Genomic DNA, 20,850 nt, shown 5'->3' on the forward strand with positions numbered 1-20,850 from the left:
TGACCTATTACTCATTACTCGTACTCTAATTCTGTATTGTGATTCTAAAATAACTAGTGTCTAATATGCCTTTATGTGATATTATATCTTTGCAGTAGGATTATTAAACGTCCTCATAAAATACCCATTTTGAAGTCATCGTTTCAGTACTGATAATTTATTACACCTCCATCAGGAAATTCAATATATCCACTGAAATTGGCTTTCTAGGTAAGCTCTTCTAAGAAATCTGATAAAAATGTTTCTATTAGGGTTGTATCCTATTATGAATGTATTATTCAGAATGAACAGATAATGCATTCTAAACAGATATAAATACAGCTATGAATACAAGGTGCACTATTTATCATTATTATTTTTTTTAGAAAGTTTGCCAGAAAGGTTCATAGGGCATTTGGTTTAGATTTGTATGCATTAGGACTAGAATCTTGCAGGATGCAGCCAAAACTTTGCAAGCTGGAGGTTTTTACTTTCTTTTCAGATGGTTTAAATTAGGATACTAGCTTGTTTGTATTTTGGGAAATTGAACTAATTGTTAGAAGATGTCATGGGCTGGTACACACAAAAATAATAACTGAGCGAGCAGGATTAAATAATAGTCCCCCAGGCTCCCGAGTGGCGCAACACACATGCGTTTATCCTAACATCCTATCATCCGGAGGTTGTGAGTTAGAATCCCGGGTGAGCTTTTGTAATCTGAAAATATTGTCTACATGATCATCTTTTTGTAACCTCAGCATTTATAGTCAGTTTTAAACTGCAGAATAACATTACTTACAAAAGTGACTATGTTGCTTGAACAATATTGTTTTTAAAATGGACTCATATTTCTGCTCTGCTGTGTAATAACTTACACTTTTTCACAAGCTTATTAAAGCGATCTTATACAGTCTTACAGATGTCTATATTTGCTGTCAAAGTGCAAGTTACAAGTAATGTATTATAGAGACTTGGGGTTTTTAAAAGGAATTCCTTATATACATGTACCTATACCAGTATGTTATTTGCATTACATAAGAATTTGCACCACTGTTGAAATGTACCAAGTTTTCCGACACTTAATCACTATCTGCAGAGCACTGCAATAAAGCTGTTATTTGTCAACAGACTCAATTCAATAATCTCTCAAATGTCAAATACAAGCAAAGGCTCATATTTCATTGTCATATTATAACAATGTTTTCTTTTTATTTCCTCCCTCCAGGAATCTTCTAGACAAAGACACATTCTCCAAATCAGACCCAAGTGAGTGCGGCTTTGTGCAGGTTTTTTTTCTTTTTTTTGCCATTTTATGGAAGCCTTCATTTATGACATATAGACATGTATTTATTTCTCACATTGTGCTGTAATGTCATGTTAGAGATTTGTAGAGGCAGTGGATGCATGTACAGATTTTATTGTATAAAGTGCAACACAAACAACCAAAACAGTGAAAACAAGAAAAATCTAAAAAAAAAAATGGATACAAGGCAAAAACAGGCAGACTATACGTGAGGCTGTGACACACAGAGACACACACACAGAGACACACACAGAGAGAGAGAGAGAGAGAGACACAGACACAGAGAGACAGACACAGAGAGACAGACACAGAGAGACAGACACAGAGAGACAGACACAGAGAGAGAGACAGAGACACACACACACACACACACACACACACACACACGCGCACACACACACACACACACACGCGCGCACACACGCACACACGCACACACGCACACACACACACGAGAATCAAGCTTGACAGTGAAACCAGAAACCAGAACTTAAATAGGGGTGCTTATTAGAGGTAACACAGAACAGGTGTGAGTGATCAGTGGGACATGTGGCATGGTCGTGTGACATGCTTGGGCTGATGGGTAATGTAGTTCAGCACCTCTTTGGCGCTACCATGACAGTCACAGATGCTAGTGAGTTCACAGATTTTTAGACACATTATCCTTAATATCATGGCGTCTTATTTTAAAGCACATTATTCAGTAAGTCCTATGAATTATCCAGTGCTTATAGTGAGATTTACAGAGCCGCTGAGGTGACATGGTGGTTATTATTTAATAAGATGTGGCCGTGGATTAATATTGAAGCCTAAGGTTAATATTTTGAGGCTGCAAACTGTATTTATTTTGCAGGAATGGGCAAAAAAGTTGGTGAAATTGGCTATAGTAAGTTGCAATGCCAGTCCAGTATTTCTTTATGTGTCATCTCCATGATTAGGTTCCTAATGGGCATGATTAGGTTCCTAATTAGGTTCCACAATGGGCTAATTCAGTTGACTTCTCTGTATTTCACTTATTTTAAAATACTATGGATGCCATGAGTTAAGTACGTAAGTACTTTGTGGCCATGAAATAGATAATGAGAAACTTAACTCATAGGCTTAATATGTTAATTTGTAGCCACACATTATTAGAAAGTAGCCACCATGTCACCTCAGCAGCTCTGTAGAAATGAGTAGTAAATATGTAGTTATCAGACTGAGAAACATGAGTGTATTCCCTAACAAGCTAATGCTTGACTAGGTTGTTATATTGTGTAATTAAAACCAAAGAGTTGCAAGCTAGCTAGCTAACATTAGACTGTAGAGATTATAGACCAGTAGCCAAGGTTGCTAGCAAAAGCTAACGTAATTAAAAGCATTATTCAGGTTCATTCTCACGTTAGTTAACATTAGGCTAGTTAACATTATAATATTTTATATATTAGGATAACAACGTATTCAAATGCTTTCACAAAATTGGGAAATGCCAACTTGGAAAATCTACTCGAACAGTCTTAATGGGTTATGAAATTTGACTTTTAACATGACCTTTCACATTTTGTAGTTGTGAAAATTGTGGAACTTGATTGCACGTATTTTTAGAATTGTTTAAGAATAGCTGTTTGTAATAATCGAGTCAGGAATAATTACGTTTTGGCAGGTTTTTAGTAATGTTGTGCTACAGGCAATGAAAAAGGTGAAGTCTAAACACGAAAAAATATATAGTAGTTGATGCAATTCAGTTCACATTTCTGCCTAATTGCAAGGAAAATACTTGAATTTATTTTTTATTGTGGCGTATATGTTGTATATCTTCCACCAAGCATTTGAGTCATATATGCTAGTTCACCATTTGGTATGCCTGATATTCCAAAGATGCTTCCAGATTGAACATGATATAAGTAGTATACATTGCTACTTTTTTACCCAACTATGAGAAACATAAACTATGAGGAACTTAACACCAAAGAGGTTCTTTGAAGAGAGAGGAGCTCAGGGAGAGACTGGCGTGGGCTGTCGGCACTCACCAGCATGTCAACAACTGATATTACACCACACAGATGCTTCAGTGGGTGTGTCTGTATGTGTGTGTGTGTGTGTGTGTGTGTGTGTGAGTGAGAGAGGCTTTTTGAAGTTTACTCAAATTAGAGAAGTGTGTACAGATGTTTGTATGTTATCAATAATTAAATGAATAATTATTCTCTCTTGCCATAGTGTGTGTCCTGTATACACAAGGAGTCGAGACGAAGCAGTGGAGAGAGGTAAATAGACATAAACACAAATAAAGTGACACAATGAACCACATCTTTGTGAAACATTTTCCTTACACATACACCCACAAGCCTACTTTCCAATTATGAAACTTGTCTTTGAAGAGCTGAAGGCTTTCAGCTCAGCACATCTTAGCTAGTGACCAAAGTCAGAGCCTCTGTAACCGCATGTGGCTGAGTGTGTGTGTGTGTGTGCGTGCGCGTGTGTTATTGCTCCACTCCTCTGTACTGTCAAAGCTCTCTGGAGCAATTCTCCAGTAACAAGCGACATACTCTCACTTTCACCGCTTCTTCTCAGGCATTATTTACTGCTTCTAATATAGTGTATGAGAAATGATTTCCTTCCTCATTCCGTTGCTGTATGGACGAGCAAGTCAGACTTCTTTCCTATTTGATTGCATGCCTGCATGCTGATGATAAATTTCCCCTGTTCTGAATATTGCATTTTCCCAGTATTTTCCAGTTCCTGCATTTTTTGCCCTTAAATGATAAGATTTAATGTTTGTGGTTCACAACAGTGCCAGTCCCCTAGTTACCCCTGCGCTCTATGATAAAGTATCCAACCTATATCAGTGTTTTAGAATACGTTGTAGCATGTCTGTATAGCAGCACCACACCATTCAGCAGCAGCTCAGCAGCTTGAATAATAATGTACAAAATTATTACAAAATGAAATGCCATCTTCCAAAATACTAAAATATTCTTTCCAGAACTTCTACTTTTTCCCATGGGCCTTAGTGTTATCAGCTCCATGAATGCAAATATTTTTATCAGCCTTCCAACACTTCTACCTCATTTTCGTTACTCGATTCTCAGGGCTAAAAAGAGCAGCTTCATCATTAGCTATGAACACGCTGTTCATACGTAACAAAATTATACATTAACTTGCCTGTTATTCACATACATGACCATTAACCTTCTTTTCACTTGCTACATGCACCCTAATGCTCGACCATGTTGTATGTTAATGGAAGCTTTTTGGCATGAATAATAAATGATGAACAGCACGACAGGGTGATAAGTGATAAACATGGCTGTTTAACAGCCAGAAAAGAAAATAAACCCTATGTCATATTTCATTTTGTATGTATGTTTAAACATAATACACTTCAAGGTGGTGGAACGCACCTCAAGGATGTAACTGTAGCACAAGCTACTTGTTCTGAATCCCACCTCCTGCTGCACTACACACATCAGCCAAGACATAGACTGGCTGACGGCTAGAACTGGTTTAATACTTGAATGACAGATGATCTTTTCAGAATCAGGAACAGGCAGGTATGCAGAACTAAAATCTGATGCAAATTAAAATCAGTGCAAAGCTGTCATATAACTGCTCTGCTAGCACAACATGCAATGCACGTAACTAGCTATCTAGCCCACCACCTAGTTTTTAGCCTAGTCAGGTTTCCAGGCAACCATGGTACTGGAGAGCACACTGGAGGTTTGACTTGCCAAGTGGGCTAGCTAATAAATTTATTATTTGTCCACCCCAGAATTACCATCATTTTTAAAATTAAAAAGAATTTTTTTTGTTTCTATTTAAATTGAGTAGGGAGTCTTTAGACAGCATCCCAGTTAAACCCCTGATTATAGGAATATATGTAGTCTTTATGTTAATAGAGACCATGTAGTAGCACTAATTTTATAGTCATATGTCTATAAAGGACAACCCAGTAGTACATTCTTACAGCACAGTGAGCGCAGAAGCCTGTGTAACTAAAGACACAATAAGGGATGCTTCAGAGTTTCTTGTCCTGATCTGACATGACAGGTGCCTGTGTTCTGGTTTCTTCAAAAAGAAAAAAACCCTGTAGGTTTTGCAGACAGACACGGAGGCAGGCTTGTTCACCTGCAGGACATTTGTGTGTGTGCATGCGTGTGTGGTGTGTGTGTGTGTGTGTGTGTGTGTGTGTGTGAGAGAAACTTAGCTGTCTTTTTTTATTATGCTGGTATTCAATGTGACTTAGAGGAGAGGTATGTCATTAAGGAAGTGAAGCCATCGCAGTGGAAAACTGTTGACTTAATGAGCTGTTTGTCATACCTTCCACTGTTGCTCGTCATAGCTTAGAGAATTACACTAATTTCTGGAGATTTAAGCTAGAACATTCATCAAAATATTACGATACAAAAGTCAGTTTTGCATGTAATTTTGCCTGCATTGCATATTTTTTTCCAGCAAATGCACAGTTACAGATTAGTGTCACACACACACACACACACACACACACACACATGCACACACACACACACACCAAAAAGCAAAAGGTAATTAATGCTAGTATTAGTCATTGTCACCATGCTATGAAGTTTCACTGGCTATAAATATGCAGATGAGCTGGTGTTTCCCGCTGATCTGACGATCATGACCTTTTCCATATCATTTCTTATTCCTTAACAATACAGAGCATTTATTTTGAAGTCTTCCATGTAACCCTGCCAACTGCCAGTGCAATCCCTGAGCAACAGACCAACTTCCTGTTACAACAGTCTAGCAAGGTGTAAAGAGTGGACAGCTACATGTTATAATGGTTCAATACTGTCAGTAGCCTTGTCAGGTGCCAAAGTCTGGCTGCATCAGCTAGTTTAGCTTCTGTAGGCTCTACAGCACAGAAATATGAGGAAGACACATTGCTGGAAGAATGTTTTGATGCTCTGTTCAGCTGCATATTCTGTAGATGCTGTTTGTAGTTGCAGTTTCAGATGTCTGAAGCTAGGCTTTAAAAAATTAATAGAAGAAATGGAAACTGTGTGCAAATGCTATTTGAATATCCACAACTTAAATTAAATTTAAATTCTCAGATCATATTATTCAGTAGCGACTATAAATTATTGAGTAACTACACTGACACTAACAGCATGTATGTAGTATAGGTATGAATGTGAGGACTGTCAGTCTGGACCCACTGACATAACATAAATAATATTTGAATATCACTTCAAGAAAACACTTGATACTTTTATGGGTAAAATGAAAACACAGGCATATGCAGTCTTATACCACAGTGCTGTTGAATTCTTCATTCTGATTGGTCAGACGCTTGACAGTTGCTCTGACAGTAGATCTGGCTGTAATTCAATTCACAGGTTTATATTAATGCACTCATTTGAATACATTTCATGCTTTTTCTTATTAATATTAAGGGAGACAATGTGTCTTTTTTCAACAAATAAAAAGTGTAATTGTTGGAAAATTGATGTAAAACTTTGGGATTTGCTGTTACTGGGAAACCAAATCAGTAATTTTCCTATAACAGCACGTCTCATTGTGTTTTATTGCTCACATAACTACAGTGCAGCTGATTCAAACTGACATGGATGTGGAGTCTGTTTTTAAAAATCTGTCAGAAAAACTCTAACAATGTATCAAAGAACCAAAAATAAACTTCAAAAAGAAAAGCGGGAAAGAGCCTCATATTTCCCATAATGTCATTTAAGTGTGAGTCCTGTTAATATAATGCTATTTATATCCAGTATCGAAGAATACTGGATATAAATATATGGCCACATGTTTGCTGTTGGGATTGAGTTACGTTGAATAGCTCAGGATTTTCATATATAGCTCTGCTGAGCCTTTTTGAGGACTAAATTGGGAAAAAATTGATTTTAAAAAATCATTTGATGGGAGACAAGAATGAATTGCCTGTGTCCTGACATTTTATGACATTCTACATCACATGATCATTCCAAAAGCCTGTTTAAAATTGCATGATTACCTAGAATTTATTATTATTTATTCTGCATTATACATGCCTTATCTGAATGAGTTTGAATATCCAAATATTTTAACCTTGCTCATCCTAGTATATCATGGTAGTAGGTTTGCTCTCAGCCTCATAATGCGCAAAAGGTAATAAAATAAACAGAAATTTATAGTCACCACAGTCATTCTGTTTCTTTGGAATCTGATTCTAATGGACAGCTTGTTGATGCTCACAAACCTCATATGTCCTCTGGAGCAGAAACATTGCTTCCAGCCCATATGACTGCCTTGTGTTCTGGCTTATGTGTATATTTGTTGGACACCCAGAGTAGGTAATGTCTTGGCTTAGCTTTCTGGCGAAAGATTTGTTTGTGTAGCGGGTTCTCAGACGAGCAGCTTCGCGTCCGATTCTCATTAGATTAGTCCACAGTGTGTGGGCACCTAATCAACTCCTAATTCACTCACTTACCTTTGTCTCTGTCTGCCGCTGCGGAGCTCATATAGCCGAAATCCTCTTATTCGACACTGCAATGAATTTTAATTTCTCTATACCCACACCATTCCTTTCCTATTTGCAGATATAAAAACATTTTTACTTCCTATTCAGGCTGAGATAATACTGTAAATTGTGAAGAAAGGTAGGCAGTTCATATCAGCAGAAACACCTTCAATACTTCTAATCTCAGTTTAGAAACCATGGTTGAGCCTATTTGTGCTGGTACTTTTCAGTCCTGCTCCTTTATTTCTCCAGGTCTGTACATTTGTATGAGTAATTAGAAGATGCAATTACAAGCCTACACCAATAATTACAGAATAATACAGGCTGCCTTAATATAGGGCAGGTTTTAGCTCAGAGAGCAAGCGTCGTGTTCTACATGGTGTGGTTTTTACCACAGCACTACTGTTTATTCTAATTAGGTTTTTTCCCAATAAGAAGCAGAGAGCCTACATACAACTATGTGAATTGAATTATTTAAATAGCAACTGTGGGTGTGCTTTTGCCCACAGTGTTAAGTCACAGAGATTGTATGATTAGGGTTATATACTGACCACAAAGCCTTGCATAAAAGAAAACACATTTACGGGGCTTATTCATAGTCATAGAAGACGCATATAGAAAATGGAAGCAAACCAAATTAGCGAAGATTGAATTGTTATTAAAGGGGCGTAATACATTATATGTAATTAAGTATAGATATACATCTGAACAGTACATTGCTAGAGGGGTAGAGAGGTACAGTGAAAATTAAAGGTGTTCAGTGGCTTGTATGCAGTTGGACAGGAAGGAAGATTGGCCCAAATAATTATTGATTTGGTATTTAATGGATGTGTTTATAACCCAGCCACTGGGAGTATACTCTCAGTGCTGGTCTGAAGCCTGGATAAAATGGGAGGACAGCATAAAAATGTGCCAAATAAACCATGCGGACCAGTGATCCGCTGTGGCGACCCCTAATGGGAGCAGCTGAAAGAACAACAACAACAACAGCAGCATTTAATGGATGTGTTTGTAGAGCCAAATGGTACCTGCAAAGACCTTTCCTTATAGCTAACACAAAAGTACATATACATCAAAGGCTTATTCCAACAGGCATAATAAAGCCGAATTTTATCAATTTTGCTATCAAATTGACATAGCACTTGAGTAAAGTGGCTGTTTTTTTTTTTAACATAAGACAATTTCTTGGCTGAATTATCTTAGAGCTTCATGACAGCTGAATATACAGCTCAGTGAACTCAGTGCACTCTGATGTAGGGTCAGAGAAAATGTACGTAACTTCATAATTTCATGATATTGTCCTGGGTTTTCACAGTTTAATTCACTTTACTTATGGAAGCCCTGAACCGCGTGTTGGTTTTTGAAATTCTGAATGGGTATTTTTACTTAACAACTTATTATTTCCAGATATTATGTAATTATTTTAAGATATTGTAACTTAATCAGATAGTATCATATTAGTTTGTACTTAATATCTCATTACTGACATAATAAATTCTTATTTCAAGATATGATGTCATTATTATGACTTAATATCTCGTTATTCCAAGACACGATGTCATTCTTTTGACTTAATATCTCATTATTTCAAGATATTATGCCATTATTTTGACATATCTCATTATTTCAAATAAGTTACTCATAAATTTTACATCTTATTTCAACTTAATATTTAACACCCCGCAATTTATTTATAATATATGTATTTTTAAATAATGAGATAGTAACACAAAATAATTCCATAATATCTAAAAATAAGTATAGATATTATCTCTTATTTGTTATTATTTTAAAATATTAACGTGGAATAATGATCATATTGAATGTTCATTTGAAAAACCAACATCTTGAAATAACAAGATAATAATCAGTTGTGTCAGGTGACACCTGTTGGATTAAGCCTTTATAAATGTATATAAATATAAATAATTAAATAAATATAAATATAGTTTAGGTCAGGTGTCACGTACTCCTATGAACATTGCTCTTGGGTAAAGTGTTACTATAAAATTCTTTAGAATTGTAGTAAGACAACATTAATTAAAGATAATGTGAATTGGAAATTTGAACATATTTGTCCTCTGCAATGTGACATTTCCAAGGGAAACAACAGGCAGGCTTTTATCCATCAGAATTTGATTGGATGTTGAAAAGTGGGTGTTCCAAAACAAACATAGAGTCAGATCTAGATACTAGTCTCTTAAAATGAGTGTGATAGTCTGTCTTACTCTGTGATGTATAGTTTGCTCTGTCGATTGGTACGCTATATGGCCAAAAGTATGTGGACACCTGACCAATCACACCCATATGTGCTTGTTGAACATCCCCTTCCAGATTTAGTACCCCTTTGCTGTTATAATTACCTCCAATTTTCTGGGAAGGCTTTTCACTACATTTTGGAGCGTGGCTGTGGGGATTTGTGTTCATTCAGCCACAAGAGCATTAGTGAGGTTATGCACTGATGTTTGGAGAGGAGGCCTGGAGTGCAGTTGGCATTGTAATTCATCCAAAAGGTGTTCAGTGGGGTTGAGGTCAGGGCTCTGTGCAGGCCACTTGAGTTCTTTCACTCCAAACTTTGCAATCCATGACTTTATAAATCTGTCTTTGTGCACAAGGACATTGTCATGCTTGAACAGGTTTGGGCCTCTTAGTTCCAGTAAAGGCAAACTGTGATGTTACAGCATACAAAGACATCTTATACAGTTGTGTGCTTCCAACTTTGAGGCAACAGTTTGGGGAAGAACCACATGTGGGTGTGGAAGGTCAGGTGTACACATAGTTTTGGCCATATAGTGTATAGGGATCAGTTTTTGTTTGCCATCTTTTTTAGTGATGTAAAGAATAAAGCATTATTTAGATGCATGAAAACCACAGTCGTTTTGGTTCTGGTATGAAAAAACAGTGAATAAAAGTGTTTTTGTCTGAAAGAAAAGGGAATGGGACCTAAATGGAGAGAACAAAGTCTGTGCTCTACCATGTGAGCATCTCTGTGTTTTGGGTCTAGTGGAGGGGGAGGTGAAACATGACATGAAATGACTGGATATTATACATATTTTTTCCCATGTGCAATTCTAACAAACATTTTGCTGCACTTTATTGGAAGATTACAAACAAACGAGTATTTTGCCATTTGAAGTACAGATGAATCATGCTCAGTCTGACCAAGGACCTGATCTCACAATGTAAAACAGTCCAGTTTTGATTTCAGGTTTTCTTTAAGAGATGTCTAACATGTGCAGTGATGACCTGAAGACACTGTACCCTTTAATTACATTATCTCATTTAAGCTTCATAATCAGATTGAATGAAAATGAACTTACCAAAATCTAAACCGATTTTCCATTGGCAGAGGCTAAGATAAGCTTTTTAATTCTTTTTTAATTAAGAGACAGTAAATTCAGATGTTTGTCTCACACTAAGTAATTCATGCTAATAAACTGAAACCTTATGGAAACTAACTGACTGAATATGATTAATTCAGTATCAGAGATCAGATTTAAGTACCTTTCAGTGAATTTAATTGTAATCTTTGGTGGAGGGGCTCTTTCCAATTATTTTGTCTGGTTTGCCAAGACAAGTGTGGCAAAATAATGGAGTAGCATGTTCCATGCTGCTTTCCGCTAGAATTTAGGGGCAGTATTGGCTGAAAGAGCCCCTAATTAAGCAGGTGTAATTGTCACCAATCTCCTGTGCTCTTGAGCTCAATGAGGGGGCCCATAGCTGTAATTAGCCATGGCACACAGGAGCTGTGATCTGCCTCTGGCCAATCTTGCTTCAGCAAATCAAGCTTTAGTGTGACAGGAAGAAGGGATAGTGAGAGGGAGATTGGAAGAGTGAGAAAAAAAGAGGTTATACCGCCTTGTTATTGTTGAAAAGAAAGCATTTCCTGTGATTAACACTTTGCTCTTCAGTTTCTCACTATTGTGTTTCCTTATCCTCATTTTCTCTGTTTTCTCTTCATCCCTCATAACCTCTGCCTCTCTCTTTTTCTCTATTCTCTCGTCTGTCTCCCTTACCCTGATCACCCTGCTGCCCTCAATTCATTCTCCAGTTTGGCAGAACTGAGGTGATTGACAACACACTAAATCCGGACTTTGTCAGAAAGTTCATCCTTGACTACTTCTTCGAAGAGAAACAGAACCTTCGATTTGACTTGTGAGTTGTTCCTTTTGCACAGTTTTTTTTTGTTGATACAGTCTTTTGCACCATGCCTCTTAGTTTGAAACTACTTTTCTCTTCCCTTGATTTTTTTCATCTTCACTTTATTTCTTCCTTATCCTACTGAACTACAGTAAAGGCTGTTACTGAGTCTGAATACTTAATAAAAAAGGGTACTTTATTATGATTACCTTATACATTTACTTTGAATTTCAATTCTTTCAATGAAATATTTGACAAAATGTCACTGCATTGCTTTTAATAGCGAGAATTGATAAGGAAAACTGCTAACCTTTATGTTTATAGGGGTTAATCAGAACACGCTGTGATTTTCTATTTTTACTCCAGACGCAGCTTCTTTTCACACTGAGTCCACTCAAAAGACTTAAAAGAGCCTTTGAAATCTCACTAAAAGCTCCTTTTATAGCTATCCTTAATAAACTGATAGTGGTCTATTTTATGGCCCACTGCCAGATGTCTTTGTGTAAGAAGAAAGACATCATCCTTAGTTCAAATTGTCAATTAACCTAGAGGTGAAACTAATCCATTCAAATATTTAAAGCTATCTGAGTTGAGCTGTCATGATTTTTAATGTTCTATGCTTCCTTTCATATTCAATATTATTTTCCTTTGGATAAGTAATATGACAAAGAAGATAAATACTATTCACATAGAGAGAAGTCAAAAGACAAATTACAAGGTGATGATTTAAAATGGTACTTTTTTTTTTTTTTTTAAATTTCAGATATGATGTTGACTCTAAAAGTCCAGACCTCTCAAAGCATGTGAGTACTACTGATCCGGACTTGTGGAGACGTGAAATAAAACCGTATAAATGCAAATCAAAATAAATACTCAGTATCCAAATATATTGTTGAATGTAATGGAGCACTTTAAAAATCATTTAAGATTATTTCATATACATATTTATCAATTTAAACCACCTACTTCCTGTACTGTCCTTATGTATATGGTATATAGTAAACACACATATGCATCTTATTGATGCTTTTTGAATCCACATGCCTACTATAATTTATAAGCCACTTATAACCAGTTATGCTTTAGCACCATATTTCAGATGCAGATGTTTGCTTAGACACTAGTGGAAACAAAAAGTATTCAATAGAGTCATCATAGATTAACATAGCATATATTTGGATACATTTTGACTTGCATATTTACCTCCACGTCCCTCTGTTCCCGTCTTGATGGATGCATGTTTGGTTATCACCTAGCTTTCACCTACAGCAGTTTACCTCATTTCCCCTGTCCTGATTTGGTTGTACAGTAATGGTGTCTTCTGGCCTTGGTGTGGCCACCGTTTTGTTTGTGTCTTATGTTTTCTGTTACATGCTGTGCTCTGTTGTTAACATGGCTGCCTGCACTCCTTCCCGGAAGCCCTCAGAGTTCAACGTACGTCTAAAGCCTTTTTTTTTAAATTACCGTAGTTAGAGTAGAGAGCTGTGGGGCAATGGGGAATCTCTTTAACTCCTGTATCTCATCTACTATATGTACATCTCCACCACCCTGTTCTCCTGTTTCTCTCCCCTCCCTCCCACTGCTTCTCCAGGATTTTCTTGGACAGATGTTCTGCACCCTGGGCGAGATTGTCGGCTCACCAGCAAGTCGATTGGAGAAAACTCTTGGGTGAGTACAATGACAACAAATTGAGGGTCAGAGTTACTAAAATGATCTTGGTCTGATTTTGTGCATGTGGTATTTCTGATACAGATGTACCATTTGGGGGAGACTGGCAAGAAATGTACCTACCCCATTGTTTTTAAATATCTTTGATTGATAATTGATTGATTTTGGGTGTTGAATTAAGCTAAAGTCCATTTAAAAATTTCTTTTTTTCCCCAAAGACTACAATTGAACCCTTTTGGGTTTGGGTCTTTGTTTTGATGAAGCTTGGTAAGATTCGATTACCTGTGTTATTGTTTAGAGTATTTTTATATTTATATGTTTATATTTTTGTCCTCAAAATATGAGTGAGTGGGCAATAGCTTACAATCAATGATATTGTAACTACATTTCCTAGCGGATTTTTATTAATGGTAGTTACAACCTAAATGAGGAAAGCAAAGATGATATTATATATCTATTTCTTAGGTCATTATGGTTACAGATGTAATTCAGGGCCGATTTAAAGGCTATCGTTGTGAGCACTACAAGCCACTTATCTTGCTGTTCTGACTTTTGCACCCCAGGCCTTGGTGCATTCAGTCAGTCATATGCCTACATTCAGTGTCTGTGCTGCTGAGGTTGTGTCAGTTACATCTTTTCAATGCTTCAGTTGGCTTGCACTTTTGACCACTGTCAAAAAGCACCCTTAAACAATCCTTCCTCATTTGTGATGCCTACATTGGCTGACACTCCAGAGGAAAGGGGTGATCATGAGTGTGTTAAATTGTCTACACCTCATCCTGTTTTCCAGAACAGTCCCCTCAATAATGCTGATTCAATTCCTTTAACTGACGGCTTCTCAACTCATATTAATGGACTTTCTTGAAAACACTAACGGCCATGAAACACTACCTTGTGGTGCCTTACCTCTGTTCTTCTCACACAACATGCTGAACTTGTCGCTCTGACCGAAGAATGTGAATGTGATCTGGTGATACATTTCTAAGGTTATGTTTCTGTTGCTAATAACTAATCTGAAGTTTCTTGAAGCACACAACAAACATCAGAATCTGAAGATCAACAACAGTCTCCTGGATCCTGACTCCTTTTTGCCAAATGTCTTTTCTGCAATCATACTAATTGAGCATTTGGTACAACTCAGCTGTCAGCCTCACAGACATGAAAACGTAATGTGTCCTTTTTAGGTGTTTTGTGATCTGTCTTTCACCCAAATAGTAACTAGATCAAAAGTTTTCCTCACCTGACTTACAGAGTGTTTAGGACCAGAGACAGTACACTGCTTAAAACATGACCAGGGCAGCATGTTTCACTCAGCATGATGTCTATATTATGTACCGTGTGATAATTAAAAAGTCAGGCACATTGTTGGCAAAGGCAGGAGCAAATTTGATATGATTAAGATCATCAAGGGGAGATATAGATTATTGTGGATTAGCTACATATATGAAAGTGCGAAAACAGAGCAGATATGGATCTCTATTCTATAACATATGTCTATTATGTTATGCTAGCACTCTGGTAGCCAGTCCTAAATGGCTTCTTATTGACCATCAGTTGCATTAGATAGGGTGTAGAAGCTATTATGTTTTGCCCTATAGTGCATTTATGTAGGGAGTAGGAAGCTACAGCTGACTAGTCATATGATTCCACTACCATAGAAACAACCATATAAAAGGTTTGTGTTGTCAAACCTATGATATGAAACATATGATCTCTGTTCCATAAAATATTATTATATGGTAGCACTCTCACTAATACGTTACTAATATGTCTTTTGTTTGGCTTAGACCCCTACCAAGAAAAATATTTGTGAACTATAATGAAAAAGAAAACAAACAAACATAAAAGCGTTATTAGCTAAACTTCAGGAAAGATAGCTACCAAGGTGAGCCACATGCCAATCCTAAATGGCTTCTTATTGACCATCAACTGAATTAGATAAGGTGTAGAAGCTATTATGGTTTGCCCTGTATGGTGCATTTATGTAGGGAGTAGGAAGCTACAGCTCACTGGTCAGATGATTCCATTACCATAGAAACAACCATATAAGAAGGTTTGTGTTGTCAAGCTTTTTCTATGCTTGTTATGGTGTAACACACATGTGGTAGCAAAAGAAACCTGAAAAAATATGTTACTTTGTGTCGCTGGAGCCAAAGACCACAAATTATTCACAGCATTTTGCCAGATTATATTAGTGAATTCAAACCTGTGTTTGATATATCATCTTGGTGTTCTGGTTTATGTTCATATAGTTAGGAGCGTGGTCCAGAATGACTGGAAATAACTGCTTAGAAGTTTTGCCAAGATGACTGCTGAGTGGGCAGACTACACTATAAGAACTTTGCCTCACCACACAGTACAACGAACCTACATACCTTATCTACTGCAAAAATTAAATTAATAAATATGCCAATTCCAACAATATCCTGATTTCACATAATAATAGTTCTGGTTAGAGAAGGAATAAAACATATCTAAAATGTAATGACAGTAATTTAAAGTAATATTAGTAATTTTAAGAATATTTTCATAATGAATTATCCATACATTTTTTATGAAATAGTGACTGTGCAAAAATAACTGCATTGTTAAAATTTACCATAAAATTTTAATCATATGACAAGTCATGTACTGTGAGCATTATGCACCCCACTAAGATTGAAATGAAACCTATGCTAAAATATCTATTGGACTCGGGAGTCAGAAGATTATTAACTTTTAATAGACGAAAAATAATAAAAGAAAATAAATTACTAATGGAGTGTGAGACAGTGAAAAATGTACCCTGCAGCAGCATAAGTCATACTCCATAAAAACACTTTAAATGTCTTTAAAATACCAAAATAAAAACCCATAAAAAGTTTTACATTAGTAATGGATTAGATGTACATTTCTAGTCCCAGCATGTTGTCCATAGAATCATTACCATAACTTAAAAGAAAAAGAAATTATTCTGATTCTTTCCATATTATTGTGAGCTGATGAAACAGATTGACTGATGAGACTTGATGAGGAAGCTTCATATTTTGACCTGATGGTCACCCCATGTTGGGTGAAATCACCAGGTTGTCCTTATCTGGAATAGTAATATGCTGTTATTGTTTTTATTTGTTGATATTTGTAATGGCCATATTAGAACGGCACATGGCAAATTTCTGTACATTGTAAATTATGTGTCAGATTTGTGCCGTAGAGTACCAAAATCATAATGAACATGACCTAAAGCTTTTTAGATGCTTAAAAATATGAACACACCCAGGATGCGACTATATAGTTAAAATTTGTGAAATGGATAGAAGAAATCCATTATTCCTGTATCAATTTGAATAATTGCAAGAAAACGAGACATGCCTCTGCGTGTGCAAGCTGCTTTGCAAATTAGAACAAAGCTAATGCAGTGTCAGAACTGCAGAGTTACTGATGCAGAGATGGTGATGTGTGAATAAGGACAGAAATTATAGCTTTCTGTGTAAAGTTCAAAAAAAAATAAAAAATAAAAAGAATTTCATAATAATAGCATGACCACAATACTTGTAAAAAAAAAAATGGGTTAGGGTTTCACATATGGAGCATTTAGTCTGTTTAGCATTTAACATATGGAGCATTTAGTCAACTAGAAAAACTATTTCACATTTGGACCATTTAGTCTGTTTGAATGCAAGACTGGTGTGTTTTTCACCCTTGGTGCAGTTCGTTTAGGCAGGTGAAAGCACAGCAATCACACTCAGTGGGGATCAAAACAACCGGTCTGAAAGCATCTAAGCGAGGTGGTCTTGGTCCAGCTTCCTCAAGCAGCCAGTGTGAGAGCGATGCCAATGAGAAAGTGATTCAAACCTGAACCAACCCAACTGCAAAAAACTGAAAAAAAAAAGTCATGTATTTTGTGTTGCTGACAACAGACAGAGCTGGACAGAGGTCAGAGCTATAGCACTGCAGAAATGCATTGTGTTCTGGAGATTTGGACTGATGAAGGAAAACAAACATCGGATGTAAAAGAGAAAATATTTGAAACTATTTCTATAATTATCTGATCATTTCCTTGTTCCATGTTCTCGATGCTCAGGTAATTTTTGTGATATCTATGCATACATATCAAAACCTTTTTCTGTCGACATAAATCAGAAATGAAAGTGTTTTACGAGTAGCCTGGGTTGTTTTGTTGATTGTTAACTATGTTCAGTTTGAAATCCAAACCAAATAGTAAACAATCCAAAAGTATCTAATACATATGGTTTATATTAGGTTCTAAAGAACTCTTTTTATTAATGTAGAAACAAAATGATATTTTTGTTAAAAAGTTAAAAAGTTAAAATGGTTGCATCTCCCCTTCTGATTATGATATAAATATTCTTTAATAACTTGTTTGCCCACCCTTTGTAACTGTACCCAACCTGATTTCATATCAGTTTAAACTGTTGTGCTGTTGATGCACTTCATAGAATTAAGTTTTTGTAGATCAATAAATCTAAATAGAGGCTACAATAGGCGTACAATAGGGGTTAAATAGGGGTACAATTTCCTATTTCTTATTCAAAAACCCTACATATATAGTACATTTGCAGTAGAAACAGATACAACAGATATTTGTTATTTCAGTGAAAGTTTGAGTGAGTGTATTGTGAGTTTATGTGTTTGCGGCTACAGTGTTCTCCACTGATTAAGGTGCAGTTCTAACCATTTACTCCGGAGGCCAACACACTGGCAACAGGTTAAATTATCCTCGGTCTAGCTGTGTGTCAAAGAGATTTGGAGGGAAAACAGACTGTGTGTGATCATGAAGCTCAGTATTCCCTACCAAGAGTCCTCTCAGTGCACAAACTGCTGCATTTTCATTGTTCTCTCACCTATATGCTATGGGATATAACAGAAGTCTTCAGACTTGTATCAGACTTAGCAGAATCAAATGCTTCATGTTCTTCGCAAGAGTGTGGAGGTGTTAGGCTGTACTGTGCAGCAGCTTTTCAAAAAGATTAGGGAACTTTTTATGGAGAAAGTATCTTGCTATTCTTCTCTGAATGATAAATGTCTAGATGAGCTAGACAAACAGATCCAAATTAAGTGATACAATTGCAAGAGCATGAAAATAAAACCACCATGTATAACTCTGTCATGTATAACGCTGAACTGATACATAACCAAGCAAATCCATGCTCATGGATTTGCAAATGGGTCTGGGGCCTCCTTAAATATATATATATATATGTTAGCAAGTGAAATTTTAGCAAGTATAATAGCAATAAATATCTGGAATATATGCAAAAAATATCTGGAATATATGCAAATTTGTCAATATAATTGTATTATAAGATTATTCTATAACAAATGTGGCCAGTGTGGCTTTCTCATGTTGTAACCCATTCATCTCAAGGCTTGACATGTTGTGTGTTAACAGACCCAGCTGAGGTTGATCAAGCCTCAGCTTGGACCCTAGCAGCTCCCATGGATCGACTCTCTGCAACCAGAGGCATCTAAGGATTTCTCTGCTGCCTCTGTGTTGCTGTAGATAGCTCTTCTCCTTCTTTCTCCTGTGATGCCGCATGCAGAGTATGCCTTACAGAACGTATGCCTTACTGCCTTGCAAAGCCTCTGCACCACAGGCAATTGCTTTAAGACTACACGGGAAGCCTGGCTTGCCCTAAAATTTCATTAAAATGCAGCAATGAAATGTTTACCATTACTATACAAGGTCTATATTATTCATCAGTCTTGGTGGTATTCAATATAGTAGTGAATCAAATGATAAAATATCTCACTGCAGTGTTGTGCTGTTTGTGCATTAACTCAAACTGTTTTCAGTGGACAGCGGAGCCTGCTTGAAAATCTCCTAGTGTAGTTTTAATTTATTAAAATTTGTCTACATGGTGTTTCAGTGGGACAAAAGATTAATGCTCATTGGACAACAGGCTTTGAATATGTTATTTTTAGCTATGCCCGGATGCATTTGCTTCACTGGGAATGATTGGGAGTGTGGGCGGGTGTGTTTTTGCACAGAAAATAACATCTCAACATTTATTGGACAGTCTGCTCTTTGTTTGTTCCACCTCTGGACATACATCTTTTCCTTATGATGATTGGTAGCTCTCTCAAGGGGCAGAACCATGGGAATTAACATGAATGACATCTCAAATTTAAACATATCGGCGCCATTCGGAATGCTTGGAGCCTGCAGTGGTGGTGTAAATTGTAAATATTGTAAATAAACTTTGATTATTTATGTTCATTTCTAAAATTCTGCAATTCTGTTGTTTATTAGTCTAGCTAGCTAGCTATCACTTCCTTCTTCTGCTAGCAGCTTAGCGGCTTTTTGGCATGAAATGGCACACACTGCTAAAGTTGATACACTGCTTTAGTTGCAAAAGCTCACCTGCAACTGCCAATCCTGTACGTTTTTTAGGAGCTGCCTTCTTTTTTGGGCTCGCTTCTCTCCAGCTCTGATGAAACAGAGACTGCTTCAAAAGTCCATCTCTGCAGCAGTTGCGGCAGACATGGCACTGCAGATGGCACTGCAGATAGACTCCCCAATTGTGTGGAACACCTGGCTGTGCCACCAGCGGTACCTCCCTTCCCCCAGAGCTTTCAGGCAAAAAATGTGATCCAGGGCCCCCTTTCTCTGACACAGTGGGCAGTCTGGTGTTTCCACCAAACCCCAGCAATGCAATTTGGATGGACTGGGAAAGATATCGTAAACTGCCTGGACCAAGAACTTGATACAGTGTAGTCGTGCCCGCCACGCGTCCATCCACGAGATCTTCCTTTCCACAGTGTGTTTCAACTTGTCCAGGCACCTTGTTGTCTCATCCCCTCTGCTCTGCTGACCGTCTCCTCCTCAACAGCCAATGTGGCCTCCTTCTGGACACGTTGCCACGTTTCCCTGGGCTTTGTCATACCAGGGGTTGTGAAGGCTTCTAGTCTGGCTTTTCCTCTGGCCAATGCTTCCACCAGAACTCCATAGCGTAACTGAAACTCTGCCTGCATCACTATAGTTTCCGCTCTCCACTTTCTGCCATTCTTCACTGCCACCCTACCCCAGAGACTTTAGCGTCATTTGATTGGCGATATTGCAGCACCTCTCTTGCATGCAAGACCTTGAGCTCCTTATTGAGGGACTTCAAGGGGAGCCTCAATTTGCAGGTGTATAAAGGGCAATGTTACTCAAGCTCCTTGACAGACCCAGCATTCTCCTCAGGTGGCAGCTTTCTTTCTCCTCCAGATCTTGCACTGTGGAGATTGGAAACTCATGGAGAAGAAGTGGCCACAGGGTTCTCTGTAGTAAAATGATTGCCAAGAAGGTGCAGTTGTGATTATT

At 37.2% G+C, this 20,850-nt stretch overlaps 1 protein-coding gene across 3 annotated transcripts in view; it reads left to right on the forward strand.

Annotated features, from left to right (window-relative positions):
• The window catches only part of cpne5b (copine Vb), a 119,840-nt gene that overhangs the window by 28,033 nt on the left and 70,957 nt on the right, over positions 1 to 20,850 (forward strand). For 2 of the 3 annotated variants that reach the window (XR_003403967.3, XM_026935734.3), the window contains exons 2-7: positions 1,205 to 1,245; positions 3,479 to 3,525; positions 11,788 to 11,891; positions 12,640 to 12,679; positions 13,296 to 13,310; positions 13,468 to 13,544. Coding sequence is in view for 2 of the 3 variants with exons in the window: in XM_026935734.3 (XP_026791535.1) it covers positions 1,205 to 1,245; positions 3,479 to 3,525; positions 11,788 to 11,891; positions 12,640 to 12,679; positions 13,296 to 13,310; positions 13,468 to 13,544 (324 nt within the window). In the remaining variant the exon portion in view is untranslated. The remainder of the gene's footprint in view (positions 1 to 1,204; positions 1,246 to 3,478; positions 3,526 to 11,787; positions 11,892 to 12,639; positions 12,680 to 13,295; positions 13,311 to 13,467; positions 13,545 to 20,850) is intronic. The other variant, XM_026935735.3, reaches the window with a different exon arrangement.

Source organism: Pangasianodon hypophthalmus, chromosome 20 (genome assembly GCF_027358585.1).
Source record: "Pangasianodon hypophthalmus isolate fPanHyp1 chromosome 20, fPanHyp1.pri, whole genome shotgun sequence".
NCBI lineage: Eukaryota > Metazoa > Chordata > Actinopteri > Siluriformes > Pangasiidae > Pangasianodon > Pangasianodon hypophthalmus.